This window comes from Punica granatum, chromosome 5 (assembly GCF_007655135.1).
Source record: "Punica granatum isolate Tunisia-2019 chromosome 5, ASM765513v2, whole genome shotgun sequence".
Lineage (NCBI taxonomy): Eukaryota > Viridiplantae > Streptophyta > Magnoliopsida > Myrtales > Lythraceae > Punica > Punica granatum.
In genome coordinates this window covers 7,976,178-7,989,739 of record NC_045131.1, presented here as the reverse complement: position 1 = coordinate 7,989,739, position 13,562 = coordinate 7,976,178, and the positions used below count along the sequence as shown (strand labels likewise).

The following is a 13,562-nucleotide window of genomic DNA, read 5'->3' as shown; positions in this document are numbered from 1 at the left end:
TAGAAGTAGACATGAAAATCATCCGGTCTTGGAGCTTTGAAGGGGTACATCTCGAAAATTGCTCGATGCATCTCCACCACTAAGATCGCCCCATCCATAGAAGTTGTACGGTACAACTCCACATGTGGAAAAGAGAACCCCAGTCTTGGTCGAGCTTGGTTCGAGTTCTTGTGAATGTAAAAAATTCATGTTAGAAAAGTTTTATCATTAATAAATCGATTCGATTCGATTGAATTAATTGGGGTTCAATTAAACTTTTAAATACGAGGGCTTGTACCGAAGAAAAAAATCATGCAAAGAGAGAAGAGGAGAAGAAAACAAGTCGAAGCCGCCTCTTCCACTGATTTTTTGTTAGTTTTTAATTAATTTTCCTTTTTTAAGTGGGTGGCGTGGGAGAATTTGGACAATTTTGCCCTTTCTCGAGATTGAGAACCAGAGGTGCCCTCTCCTTCATGCTCCTCAGCCTCTAATATTATTATTTTTTTGGAAAAAAGGCTTTATCATCTTATATTTTCCTGTATTTTAGTCATTCGTAATTATTTCGAATTATATTAGACGATGTTCAGTGGACATGTCGTACAAAAATTCGAAAAGGTAACCAATTACAGTAAATCATTTGAAATAATAAAATAGGATTTTGAAATTAAAAAGAAGTATTCTCTAACTCCTTAGCTTAAAAAAAAAAGAGTGTGCAATGAAGAATGACCATCATTTGTCTACCTTATTAGAACATCCAGATTAAAGGGAATTGTATCTCAGTCTAGTGGAAATTTACATTAATGATATTTACCAAGTGACGTGACTAATTTGGGAATGGAAGGGCCGGGCATTTTTCAGATGTCATATGCGAAGAGTCATTGACGTAGCAAGAGACTGTTGCCGCTCCACCGATGATAGCCTTCCGAGTCATCAAGAGGCCACTGGGTGATCTAGCTTGAGTCCTTGAGGCCACAATTGACCTCTGTTCAGGTCAGATCGGTTCGACCACAAAGGTCCAAGCAGAGGATTAATGTAGGGTCAAGCACTTGAGGCGATATCTAATCCAACCTCGTGGGCTCGATTGAGTTTGAACTTTTAACAACGTTAATGGTGTAATGACCTTTACTCGTCGTAATATCGGAGATTTAAATGTTCAGGCTTGCTAAGAATTACCATGAGAAAGGAAATTATTCTGACGGCATTACACGACCAAAGATACATATAGTAATAATAGGAGGATTTACCATTGTTAATTATATACTTAAGTCACAATTTTTTTTTTGGGTAATAATTACCGGGAATAAATTATAAATTACTTACCAATATGTGCAGTATAATCATGTCATGCCATGAACATATTCTCGGCCCACGTAAATGCATGGAATCATCAGTCGCCACGTCACCCCTCTCGGCGCTGCATTGGCTCCAATCCAACCTTAAGAAAAGGCTCGCTCCCCAAAAAGCAAAACCTCTCCCCTCAGCCATCCGATCGACTCTCACTCTCCTCGGCTATTCTACCAATCCAACGGTCCTCGTTCAATCCCACTCCCCAATATAATGCGGCGAACCGCTCTGCAATCTTCTCATCCCACCGCTCGGAGTCACCACCTCCTCCCGTCCTCACAACTCTCTCTCTCTCTCTCTAAAGCGCGTGCTCTCTCTCTCTAGGGTTTCATTTCGCAATGGCTGGGACCGGCGTGGTGGCGGTGTACGGAAATGGCTCGGCCCTCACGGAGGCGAAGAAGTCGACCTTCTCTGTCAAGGTCGGCCTCGCCCAGATGCTTCGCGGCGGCGTCATCATGGACGTCGTCACCCCCGAGCAGGCTCGTATCGCCGAGGAGGCCGGCGCCTGCGCCGTCATGGCCCTGGAGCGCGTCCCCGCCGACATCCGCGCCCAGGGTGGCGTCGCCCGCATGAGTGACCCTCAACTCATCAAGGAGATCAAGCAGTCCGTCACCATCCCCGTCATGGCTAAGGCCAGGATCGGCCACTTCGTGGAGGCGCAGATCCTTGAGGCCCTCGGCATCGATTATGTGGACGAGAGCGAGGTCCTGACTCTCGCCGACGAAGAGAACCACATCAACAAGCACAACTTCCGGATCCCCTTCGTCTGTGGGTGCCGGAACCTTGGGGAGGCTCTGAGGAGGATCCGGGAGGGGGCGGCGATGATCCGCACCAAGGGTGAGGCCGGCACCGGTAACATCATTGAGGCGGTGAGGCACGTGAGGTCGGTCATGGGGGACATCAGGGTCCTCAGGAACATGGACGACGACGAGGTGTTCACCTTCGCGAAGAAGATTGCCGCCCCATACGACCTCGTGATGCAGACCAAGCAGCTCGGGCGGCTGCCAGTGGTGCAGTTTGCCGCAGGAGGGGTGGCGACGCCCGCGGATGCCGCCCTGATGATGCAGCTGGGCTGTGACGGTGTCTTCGTTGGGTCAGGGGTCTTCAAGAGCGGGGACCCAGTCAAGAGGGCCCGTGCGATCGTGCAGGCGGTCACCCACTACAGCGACCCACAGGTGCTCGCGGATGTGAGTTGCGGGCTTGGGGAGGCCATGGTGGGGCTCAACCTGACAGATGATAAGGTGGAGAGATTCGCTAGTCGGTCGGAGTAGAGGAAAAGGCCTTTCTGCCCCCATTCTGCTCCGTTCCATCCCTGCCCGATGGCGTCAAATTCATTATTCGGGCCGTAGAAGATTGTGTCGGGGTTAAGAGCTTTCACAAAACTAGAAAGGTGGTGGTTATTCTTCTTAGGAGTATGTTTCTGCTCTGTTGTCTGTTGCTTTGAAAGGGGATTTGGGGGGAATTAATGTTTTTGGATTGTGATTTATTAGCAGCTTAGTGTCAGAAATGAACAACAGTGATCAATTGAATAATTAGTGATTGATATGAAATGGATTTTCTTTTTATCTTGTTAAGCCCGATTTTCGGTTTCCATCTGCCGAGACATCATTTGAATGTCGTGTGCTCTGTCTCTTCTGGGTTTATTTCTCTGCTGAAAGACATAATTGGTTTAGTATAGGATGCCTATCCTAACAATTGCCTGTTTCTTTCTGTCGGTTGATGGGTTCGTTACGAGCGGCAGTAGCTCACGCTCGTAACTCATGTTGCCTCATGACGACGGCTTCCGGAAATTACTTCCTATGCTGCTGCTTCCCGGGATACGATAAAACAAATGATTTTGAAGAAGGGCATGATTCATGGTCAAAGATAGATGGATAGAAAGAGTTGTAATTATGAGCGGTTGAAATATTAGCAGATCAGTTCTTGCCCACAGCTTGTAGGAGGATGAGGAGTTGAAGGAAGATGTAGGAGACACCGCCAATGGTGGCGTATTGCAGCTTGCCGGTGCCCTCGACATCCCGGAAATCTCCATCTTTGGAGAGGTTGAATCCTCCTGCCAGCCACCCTAAGTTCCTGTATCCACTTTCATACAGCTTCGAAACAGCCATCATCGATCTGCACATGAACACAAATGAGAACTTCTCAGCCTTCAGGTGCTACCATCAAATTTGTATATAAAGATTAGTGCAGGATTTGAACAGATCGCATTTGTTGCGTGCGGTATGAATGGCAAGGACTTCTTGTTCCTGCGACAGGGGGCTGCAGATGTCTAGTCTAATCTATAACTGAGTTGGTATTATTCCTAAGATAACTCCAAGTGAACTCCAAAGCAAACGCTTTAAATTGATTGTGCCGAGACTGAGTTACACGATAGCGAAATCAAGGAGAAAGACGAGTTAAAGCTAATAGTTCGAGCTAATTGCATTCGAGCAGTACTCAGTCCATCGCATGGAAATCATATGCAAGGGAAGACTAAACTATTCTGTAGACAATGGAGAGAGGAAATTGATACTTAAAACTGATCATTACTTGTAGATACACGAACTATTGCATTAATTGAATTTTCTCTTCCTGTGCTCGAGCCACTCTGGTCTTTCGATCCCTCGTGAATGAGAAAATCGCATTTGCATTTGAAATACGGAGGGATGGAGACGCATTTCCTAATATAGAGAATTAGGCTGACACAGTTTGTTGAGAATGCTGAAAAATGTTTCACATTTCCGCGAATGCCGGTTACGGAATGGACCAAATCGATCACCTTTTCAAACGCTATTAGATTGTTCTTTTGCAAAGTCAATTTTTAGGACTATTTCTACTTCTTCTTTTCCCTTTCCTTTTCCTTATTTCCCTTTTTCCTCTCGAGATGTAAAGAACGCTATCCTTTCAGGTAAGATCCTCACCTGAGTCCCTCGCCACAGGCTACGAGCAGCTTGGCCTCTCTTTCCAGGACAGCCGCCTCCACCTGCCGGAGGAACTCTCCGTTAAGCTTCGTGAACTTCTGCCCCGTCCACAGCCCAATGTACCCGAAGTGGACCCACTTCTTCAGCAGCGTCAACGGCCCACTGTCAGTGTCCTCCACGAACAGCGGCACATGCACCGACCCCGAGACGCGCGCCTTCTCCCACTCCCACGCCGGCCTCACGTCCAGCATCACATAACCGCCAGACTCGAGGGCGGCAGCCGCCTCCCTTGGTGGGACCGCCTTGACAGCACCAGACTGTATCAGTCCCCGAGCACCGCCGCCAGAGGACACGGCATCGACCTGGAGGGTCCTCCTCCGTGGACCGGACTGCTGCTTCGGCTTCGAGTTCAACCTGTATGGGCATTGGTGTTTCAGTTGAGTCGCCATAGCTCTCCGTCTCCCCTCTGTTTTCTAAGTCGGCTTCTATTGTTATCTTTAGAAAGGATATGATATGATATGATATGATATGATTTCTCTTCTTCTTACTGGCGACGCCCTACGCTACAGAACGTGATGGGTCCATCATTCCATGGAAACGATAAAAACCTCATCCACAGTTTCCCAATACGTGCAATTGGTAAAATCATCCGATTAGTACACCGATAAATTATCGTCTACGGCATACTGCCACTGTACTAGTGACATCTTGATACCGGGTGGCCTGTGGCTGTTAATGTTCGGTTATTCTGTTCCAGTTTATATCATCAAAAGAAGTAAAATGAACCAATGCGGATAGATTCAAATGGTTTAACGCACGGCTTCTCTCATTAATTTTTCATATTTATTTCTTGTGAATGGAAAAAGAATTCACCATTCGGCGAACTTTAATTTATCATTTTAGTGGTTTGACTCGAATTGAATTAATATGAATTAGTTGGCGTCCATTGGGATTCGAGAATAAAGGAGGAGAGCGGATATGCTTCTTTAGCCAATTGAGTTCGACAGCTCCAGATGGTGATGTCTCAGCCCAAGAGATCCCGAGAAGGGACGAAGCAGGGCCCGTCACATTTCTGTGGGCCGAGGCCAAGATATGGGCCTCGTCGAGCCGACCCGATAGAGATTCTGTGAGGCCCACGTCCAGGTTGGTGATGTCGGCGGTCGGTGGGGAGCTGGCACCGACTCATTTATCACACCTGAAAAGTTGGAAACATCCGATTCCTTACCTTGCCTCCTTTGGCTACTAAATATAAACATATGGTCTCCATCATTCATCCGATCCGCTCTCGAGGTTGTTTATCATAACATGAACCGACTGGCCCAGCTCATCCTTCCCACATGGAAACGCTTTAGCATCTCATGCGTTGATTTAAATTAATGCAATGGCTCCAATGAGAAATAAATCAGTTTCCATAAGAACCACGTAAAAAGAAACAAAGAAAAAACACCCAGAGGACCAAGTTAGCATCATTCCTAAGGCCAACAGAACCCAACGAAAATTATGAAAGGAACCTTGGGCTTCGTTTATTTTCCAAATCATAATCTTACTTGACTCAACTTCATTTTTCTCTCAATTCAACAATATAATCATTTTTTTTTTATATTTTTCTCTAGTTTAATAATAACTTTTTTCATAATACTTTTTTTCTAATCATTTTTATAATTAATTTTTTAATAATAAACTCTCTATCTACTTTTTATATATATATATATATATTAATTTTTAATAATAAATTCTCTCTCGATAGTGGCCGGTGGGGAGACCCCGGGTTATCTTCGTCTCCTCTCTGCGTCTCTTTTCAATCCCAAGCTCCAGAGCCTGAGCTAGAGCTTACATCTGTACCCATAATAGTAATTTATGGGCTGAGTTTAGGATTTGTAATAGATGATATGAATGATTGTACTCCGCTATTAGATATGTAATAGGAATTACTCAGCAGTCAAATTACTAATCTACGCCGAGATCCACAGACTTGTAAGTCCCGAGCCCCGAGTGGCTCATCGGAGCTTTGATTAATTTGAAATTTTTATTAGATTGAGAAAATTATTGTCATTCGATATAATTTTTCAGTTGTACAATTCCCTCCAATCAAACAAATAGACTTCCATCCGCATTATTTTAATTTGATTCCAATTCAATTCGATTTTCCTCTCCGTTACATGTCAATGTACGAAACGTGCCGTCGTAGTTGCTTAAGAAATCGAGGGAGGAGACGGGGCTTCGGTGGCTTTTGTCGCAAAACGAATGCCGGCGCAAACCGGGAGGAAAGGAACTGGAAGGGTGGCCCCCACCATGCTGACTTGTGAAAGGACACGTCCTCACTCTGCCAGGTGGAGGACCGGCTGGGCTGCCATTTGGCTTGCAAGCCATTTGAGAGACGGATATTTTCCCGACGATCACTCGAAATTGAACTTTTATATTATTACAAAATATATCACGAATAGTTTCTTTCTTCTTTTTTTCTCTTGTTTATCAGAAACACTCTGCGGTCTTTCGATCGTCCTCGAGGAGACGAGATCATTATGTATTGAGATCCGAAATATGTAGGGATGCGAATTAATGACGAGATTAATCGAGCTAAAGGCTTGATCGACCCGACCCGAATAAGAGTAGCTAGGTTCAAACTCTTGAGTCGTGTTTTCATATTCCACATCTGCGGATCCACGACAGAGTCCCACTTACGTCCAGGATGGTTGTGTCCGTGGGAGAGCCGCCACCGACTCATTAATATCCAAAAACATATGGTCATCTCTTCCCCAACCAACCTACTGAACAGGAAAACATCAAATTCCTTTTGTTCTCTTGGCCGAAAAAGACAAAGAACAATTCATCTTCTTCTTTTTTTCCAACTGAAAATTAATTTAATAAAAAAAAGAGTGTAATATATAATATACGTCATCATCTGATAATAAAAAATGATGCTCGTGATGAAAATATCCTTAAATATTCATTGTACATAATTAATGTCTTTTATGACAGAAAACTGATTCAGTAATAATACAGGGAAAAAAACGAAAAAAACAAAATCCACTTAAGGGTGCGAGGGACCAGCCACGCCACCTCAGACAATGTCACATCTCCACTTGGAAGCATCTCCCAAAAAAAAAAAAAAGAAACATTGTCATCATCTTCTCCTCTCAAGCATCTCTCTGCAAGCCACAGGTACGAAGCCGGAGAAGGAGCTGCGTGACTGCGGTGAGGAACTTGACTCTCTGGCCCGGGTTGAGTATCTCCATCACCCCGAGGGCTATCCTCATCCGCAGCAAATCCGCTTGCACCACCGCCTCTTCCATCCTGGCCCTCATGGCCCCGGTTGCGGCCGCTGCCTCCTCCTCGTTCACCTTCCAATTTAGGGGCAGCGGCTTCCCACGTTTCCTTGCGGCCCCGAGCAGGGGAGGGCAAGCCAAGCTCTCCTGGAGCTGGGCCATCTCATTGTCCAGCTCCTTCTCCCTCATCCTCGCCGTGATCCTCACCTCCTCCATCCTCCTGGCCTGGTCCTGGGTCAGCTCCCCGCCGAGCGAGCCCAGCGAGAGCTCAACGACCAGCCCAGGCTTGAAACCCGCCACCCAGAGGTGGGCGCGCTCGAGGCGTGTTAGCCATGGTGGGGAGAAGAGGATGGATACGTCGGTTTGCATGATCCTCGACTTCTCATCATAGTACTGCTGGTAATGGGAGAGCACGCGGTCGGTGAGGTCCTCGAGGTCCTGTTTCCCGGTCACGTGGAGGTTTTTGGCTGCCGATTGCAGCTCATATAGGTAGTGTTCTTGGCGGACGAGCCAATCTTCGAAGAACGACCCGAAGGCGAAGGAACTCGAGATCTCACTGTCGTCGCTGGTGGTGGTGGGGGTGTTTCTTGTTCTCGAAAAACCATAAGGATTCATGGGGACCCACATGGGTGAAAGAGAGAGAGAGAGAAGTGATTAAGGAATTTCCTGGATGTGAGTCAATTTTGGAAGAGATGGATGTGCTATTCTTTTCTTCGAGGAGAGGGTCGACTACTCAAGTGGGGAAAGGAAGGAATTTCTTGGAGTGAAGGGAAAGGATTTTATGTTATTTATATAAAAGAAAAGCGAATATGTACATATACAATACATACATACGTGCGAATTGTCAAAAAATTTTTGGGTTAATCACGCTGAAAAAGCACGAATTTTATGCGAATTCTCAATTCTAATATGACATTTCAAAAATAACATATAAAGATATAATCTTTTATTTTAATTTTAAATCTAGCACGATCTTTGCTTGAATTTTCAATTCTAGCACGACATTTTGAAAATAGAACAAAAAAGCACAATCTTTGATTTTAATCTCAAATCTAACACGACATTTCGTTTTAGTCTCAAATATAACATAATAAGTGAACCCCATGTATTTTTATTTAATTTAAAACTAAAACAAAAGGTTATGCTAGATTTGAGACTAAAACGAAACGTTGTGCATTTTTATTCTATTTTCGAAAAATCATGCGATAATTGAAAATTCAAGTAAAGATCGTGCTAGATTTGATACTAAAATAAAAGGTCGTGCATTTTTATTTTATTTTCGAAAGCTCATGCTAGAATTGAGAATTCGAACAAAGATCGTGCTATGATAGATCCAATCCAATGACACATATAAACAAACTTATTTATTTGAGAATTCAAAAGCTTAACAGAATTCGACTAATCCAGTGTGATCTAGTTAAGCTGACTCACTATGAAAAGTATGAATTTTTCCCAATCATACGAGACGAATTCGATTTGGAATCACTTGAATCCAATCACGCTGATAAATTTATTTATTTTCCTTGGGGGTGGGTTTGGCGCCCATACCTAAGGACTGACGTGGAAGTGGACATGGCAAATTGGAGAGTACACGTCATCAGTCTACAAAGAGGAGGAGGTGGACTAAATGCAAAGGGTCCAGTCACTGTCAGATATTTCAAAGTCTTACATCACAAATTAGGATTGGCATAAAAATCTTGTTGGGAACTTAGGAGCGCTTACCCCAACTCGGGGGTTTCCTATTATTACTATATAAATGTAGATATTTTTAATTACGTGCCCAATGAAAGAAACAAAAGGACTGACCTCGACAGGGCCTAGCAAGCTGCAATTCTTTCGTTCTGTTGTATGGCCAGCCATGTGACGGGTCCAAGCTGGAAAAAACTGCGAAATAAGAGCCAGCATTGCATTCGTGTAACCACGTATCTCATCAAAAAGAAGAAAGTCCGGAAACCAATCCAGCAAAATGAAGAAAGTCAGGAAACCGGAACCATTCGAACAAACAAAGCTATGACTGATCCTGACAGATAATCAGTCAATACAACAGTCACCCGAACGAAGAACGTGTTCTATACAACTAAAAAAGATTTACTATGTAACTATCCAAAAAAAAATAAAATTACCATGTGGAACCTTTGGTGTGTAAGTCACAGGAGACCACACAAGCGGGGCCTCAAACAGAACTGCCTTCCGTTGGCTTTCACCGTGGCCATCACTCCAGCAGCCACCCCGGCCCACAGCGCAGATGAGATAAACTGCTGCGCACTCCCCCCAGCTAAAACACAGTAAACCACCCCCCCCCCCCCCCCCCCCCCCCAAAAAAAAAAGTATCAATATTTTCCAATGCTCATGTTGATAAAACTGCAAAGCAGAAACGGAAGAACGAATTTTTTTGCCCAAATTTGCCACACAAAACTATTGAATTATATGGCATAAAAGTTGAAGATCGAAAAGAGGATACGGCAATTATTTACAGCAAAGGCAAATGCAAGAAGTATTGTCATTTCGATGAACATGGAGGTGGTAACATAATGGTTCCAAGAAGAGACCACATTGCCCTGTTGAAGCGTTAAGGTTGTTACCATCAAACCTCCAACGAGCAGAGCAGATGCTACCGGGAGATACTGCAATACGGTAATTGACACATGCCCAAGATCCAAGACAGAATCAGTTATCAATATATATGTGTGTGTGTGTGTGTGTGTGTGTCTGTATGTATGTGTGTGTGTGTGTGTGTATACACAAATAGGAAGATGTCTTCCAAAAAATTAGAAAAACATAGCATCCTCCCAAAGAACGGCGAATTAAATATGACAACACTATATTGCGACTCGCTACATATATATATATAGTTTCAATTGAATGTAACTCTCCTTTGGACAGGAAATTTATGAATTTGCTTATGTATACATGCTTTTAAAGTAGCTATCTGAAATGAAAAGAAATATAAATAAATTTAATTTCTCCCAAACTCACCTGGTGAGACATTTGTTCGATCAAGACAAAATCAATGCAGTTTGACCTGATGATTCCATTCTGCTCCTCAAGTACAGTCCCTTCAGCATCCAAAAGGAAGCATTTATTCAGCTGGAATAGAATTGATTAAAACACACAATTATCTATATATAGCCAGCATATCTGGACTGCATTTCAATTCACATATGGCATTTCAATTCTAGGTTCTCAAAGTTCGAGTTGCCAACGATATGATGAAAATCAAAAGACACGTATCTGCCACGAATCAGGATTAAAATGATTAGTTAACGTAACAAAGATCATTTATGGACCCCCTCAAAATAAATAGATAAATATATATATATATATATAATATATTACATTCATATAACATTTCTATGTTTTGACACATGAAGCAGAGAGCAAAAGATAGCAGGAAGATTGTCATCGATTATGACAATGGATTGCAGGACTGCATCAAAATGCTACCATAGACATCACAGCACCTCCTCTCACAGGAAAATCCCAAGGTTCAATGTAGCGGTCTCAACTCTCAATGCACTAGGACTCTGTAATTATCACACTTTTCAACTATCATATCCACCAGTGCCTAAATCTGTATGGTGCATTAGGACATTAAAGAGGAGATTGACGAGGAAATTGATAAGGTCTTGACTGCCATAGCTGGGGAGACAGCTGCACAGCTCCCAGAAGCAGTAAGGAAGGAGAAGGTGAAGCAATCTGCTCCTACAGCAGAAGAGGTAAACTTGTGAGTGGAAATAACTTTCAACCTTATCTCCACCAATTCTTATAAACCTTTTTGCGGAGTGAAGTAAATGGTTGAATTTATCTGATTCTTATGGGACGAAGCCACAGCTGAGGGCACCTATGATGAGGAAGAGATGGAAGCAATAAGGGCAGGCCTTGCCAAAGTTAGGTTGTAATGTCACTGAGTTTGTATTGGCATATTTAAGTTTCGAGGAGCTCAATTATTAATGTCAATCTCAAGGCAGTAACCCTCTGACCCAGCTGAGATTACTAATGTAATGATATGAAGGAGGTTGCCCGTATCTGAGTTGTTGTCTCTTCGTATAAAATACAGACGAAAATGTAGGCATGGAGCTTTTGATTGTAATCAGGAAGCGCTTAAATTCTTATCCAAGAGTCGAGATGTCGGAGGGAAGTGAAGTTGAAGCCAAGAGATGGATATGTACCACAATAATGTAAGCTCTTAGAAACAATGTACTAGGTAGAAGCTGAAGCTGAGGGCCATGTCATTGTCTTCTTGCCGATGTTAACAGAAGTTTTAAGAATGGCTTCTCGTGCCATATCGCTCTCTCAGACACTTCAACACCGGCTGATACTCCGATCTCAGGGGGACAACCGATGCTATTCGCAGGTGCTGCGCATTCACGGTTTTCGGCATTGACAGGGTCATCCTGAACATCTCTCCCTCCAAGACTCTACTTGCTGCAGCAGCTGCACATAAATCCCGAGAGTCGAATTAAGACTTTGGCCACGGAGCGAGAACTGATCATTTAAAACAAAATCGGACATTTTAAGTACGATCCTTTTAACACATCTTTTCCACGGAAACTAAGGGTTTATATATGAACGAACTGGACGAGAGAGAACAAGTTCATGGCTTCTGGAAGTATTCCTCAGAAGTATATCAATGCGATCAATCTTATGTGAATGTGAACTACCAAAATGGAGGAGAAAGAGGTCTTACGGGCAAAAGGATGAAGCTTGGCAAAGTCGAAGAACTCGTCGGCGGAACACCCGAAGATAACCCTAGCAGTCCTGTCGAAGCATATTGCCGTGAAGACCTTCTGGTCCGTCGCTACAGACATCTGCAACCAACAACATCCCGCATTGCGCGAACAACACAATCAGAGGAACATCGAAGCGATCGAAACGGCGAGAAGAATCCAACACGGGGAGCATCTAACACTCACAAGGACACGGAAGAGGCGCTTAGAACCGGCGGCGGCGTTGCGAGCGGCACAGTGGTGGCAGTGGGTTGGCGGGGGGATTTTCCGGAAGAGTCCTTTCACAGAGTGAGCAGGCTCTGTAGAAGAAGCTCGATGTGTCGATACAGAGGATCGCGCAGATCTCGGTGAAGTTCGGGTTGCCGGCGTCCATGGCAGCTCCGTCAGGATCCTCTGTTCGGTCGCCGCCGGTGCAAGTGGAGCGCGAGAAGGGAAGAAGGCACCCTCCGGCCAATGAATCCCACCCCCACGGCACTTTCTTAACCAAAAAATAGTTCCATTTTATTTTTAGGCCCCTCAATTTTGGATACTTAACATAATTTCCCACTTTTCATCGTTTCTTCTATCGCAGAAAATATTGTTTTGCCCCCTCAACTTTGATAGCTGTTTCAGGCAACGAAAGCGGTTTCATTTTCTATCTTCCCCACAACTTACTCTGCTTGCTCCCGCGACCGGGGGTTATCGAAGAATTTGTAAATGATGCATGCCGTGGACACTGCCCTAGAAGTGGAGATTCGTGGAATAACTTCATCTGTGGAAAACATGGAAGGTGAATAATGTTTCATATCTTTTCTCTTTTTCATTCCACCATAAGAAATTTAACGAATTTCCAAGAAAAATTTCTGATGGAATTCCGTAGTAAAATTTTAACAAAAATTGTTTTACGAGGGAATTTTAGACGGAATTTCTTTCAGAAAGTTAAAAAAGAAAAAGGAAAGAGAGAGAGAATCCGAGGGAATTTCCAATTAACATAGTAATAAATTATCTTCTGAGAATTTCTAATGAAAATTCCCTCGAAAATTCAAAAAAATTAAAAATAAAAAGTTTTTTAAAAAATAATTTTTGAAAATGAAAAACAAATATAATATAAATTTCAAAATAAGTTTTTAAATAGGTAACGAGTAACATGTATTGCAAAGAATGATAATGAAAGTGTTTATGTCAGATGAATATAAGGTGTCAAGGGAAATAAAAATAATACAATATTATCGAGGAAATTTTTCATTTGAAAATCCTCTCACACCTGGGTGAAATTCCTAGAGCACGTTTGGTTCGCAGGACTAGAATAGACAGGGAATATAATAGACAGGGATTAGAATAGATAGGGAATAGAATGAAAATTCTGA

At 43.4% G+C, this 13,562-nt stretch overlaps 3 protein-coding genes across 8 annotated transcripts; 1 reads left to right on the top strand and 2 right to left on the bottom strand.

Moving 5' to 3' along the window:
* The first annotated feature begins 1,554 nt into the window (after positions 1-1,554).
* Positions 1,555-2,897, top strand: LOC116209190 (probable pyridoxal 5'-phosphate synthase subunit PDX1). The gene has a single exon (XM_031542770.1). It carries the CDS (start codon positions 1,662-1,664, stop codon positions 2,592-2,594), a length of 933 nt encoding a protein of 310 aa, XP_031398630.1. The 5' UTR covers positions 1,555-1,661; the 3' UTR covers positions 2,595-2,897.
* A 269-nt stretch (positions 2,898-3,166) lies between these two features.
* LOC116209191 (rhodanese-like domain-containing protein 10) lies at positions 3,167-4,730 on the bottom strand. Its single transcript, XM_031542771.1, has 2 exons — positions 4,224-4,730; positions 3,167-3,438 (listed from the first exon to the last, which is right to left on the bottom strand). Exons 1-2 carry the CDS (start codon positions 4,670-4,672, stop codon positions 3,240-3,242), a joined length of 648 nt encoding a protein of 215 aa, XP_031398631.1. The 5' UTR covers positions 4,673-4,730; the 3' UTR covers positions 3,167-3,239.
* A 2,396-nt stretch (positions 4,731-7,126) lies between these two features.
* On the bottom strand, positions 7,127-11,796 carry LOC116209187 (protein DOG1-like 4). Of its 6 annotated transcripts, none has more exons than XM_031542766.1 (5): positions 11,659-11,796; positions 9,964-10,576; positions 9,613-9,764; positions 9,296-9,373; positions 7,127-9,134 (listed from the first exon to the last, which is right to left on the bottom strand). In XM_031542766.1, the coding sequence occupies exon 5, from the start codon at positions 8,114-8,116 to the stop codon at positions 7,361-7,363; it is 756 nt and encodes a 251-aa protein (XP_031398626.1). In that variant the 5' UTR covers positions 8,117-9,134; positions 9,296-9,373; positions 9,613-9,764; positions 9,964-10,576; positions 11,659-11,796; the 3' UTR covers positions 7,127-7,360. The 6 variants fall into 6 exon arrangements, with proteins under 6 accessions (XP_031398626.1, XP_031398627.1, XP_031398624.1 ...); XM_031542767.1 differs by having other exon boundaries at positions 9,296-9,363; XM_031542764.1 differs by having other exon boundaries at positions 7,127-9,373; positions 9,964-10,113; positions 10,466-10,545; positions 11,659-11,676.
* Positions 11,797-13,562: the final 1,766 nt, after the last annotated feature.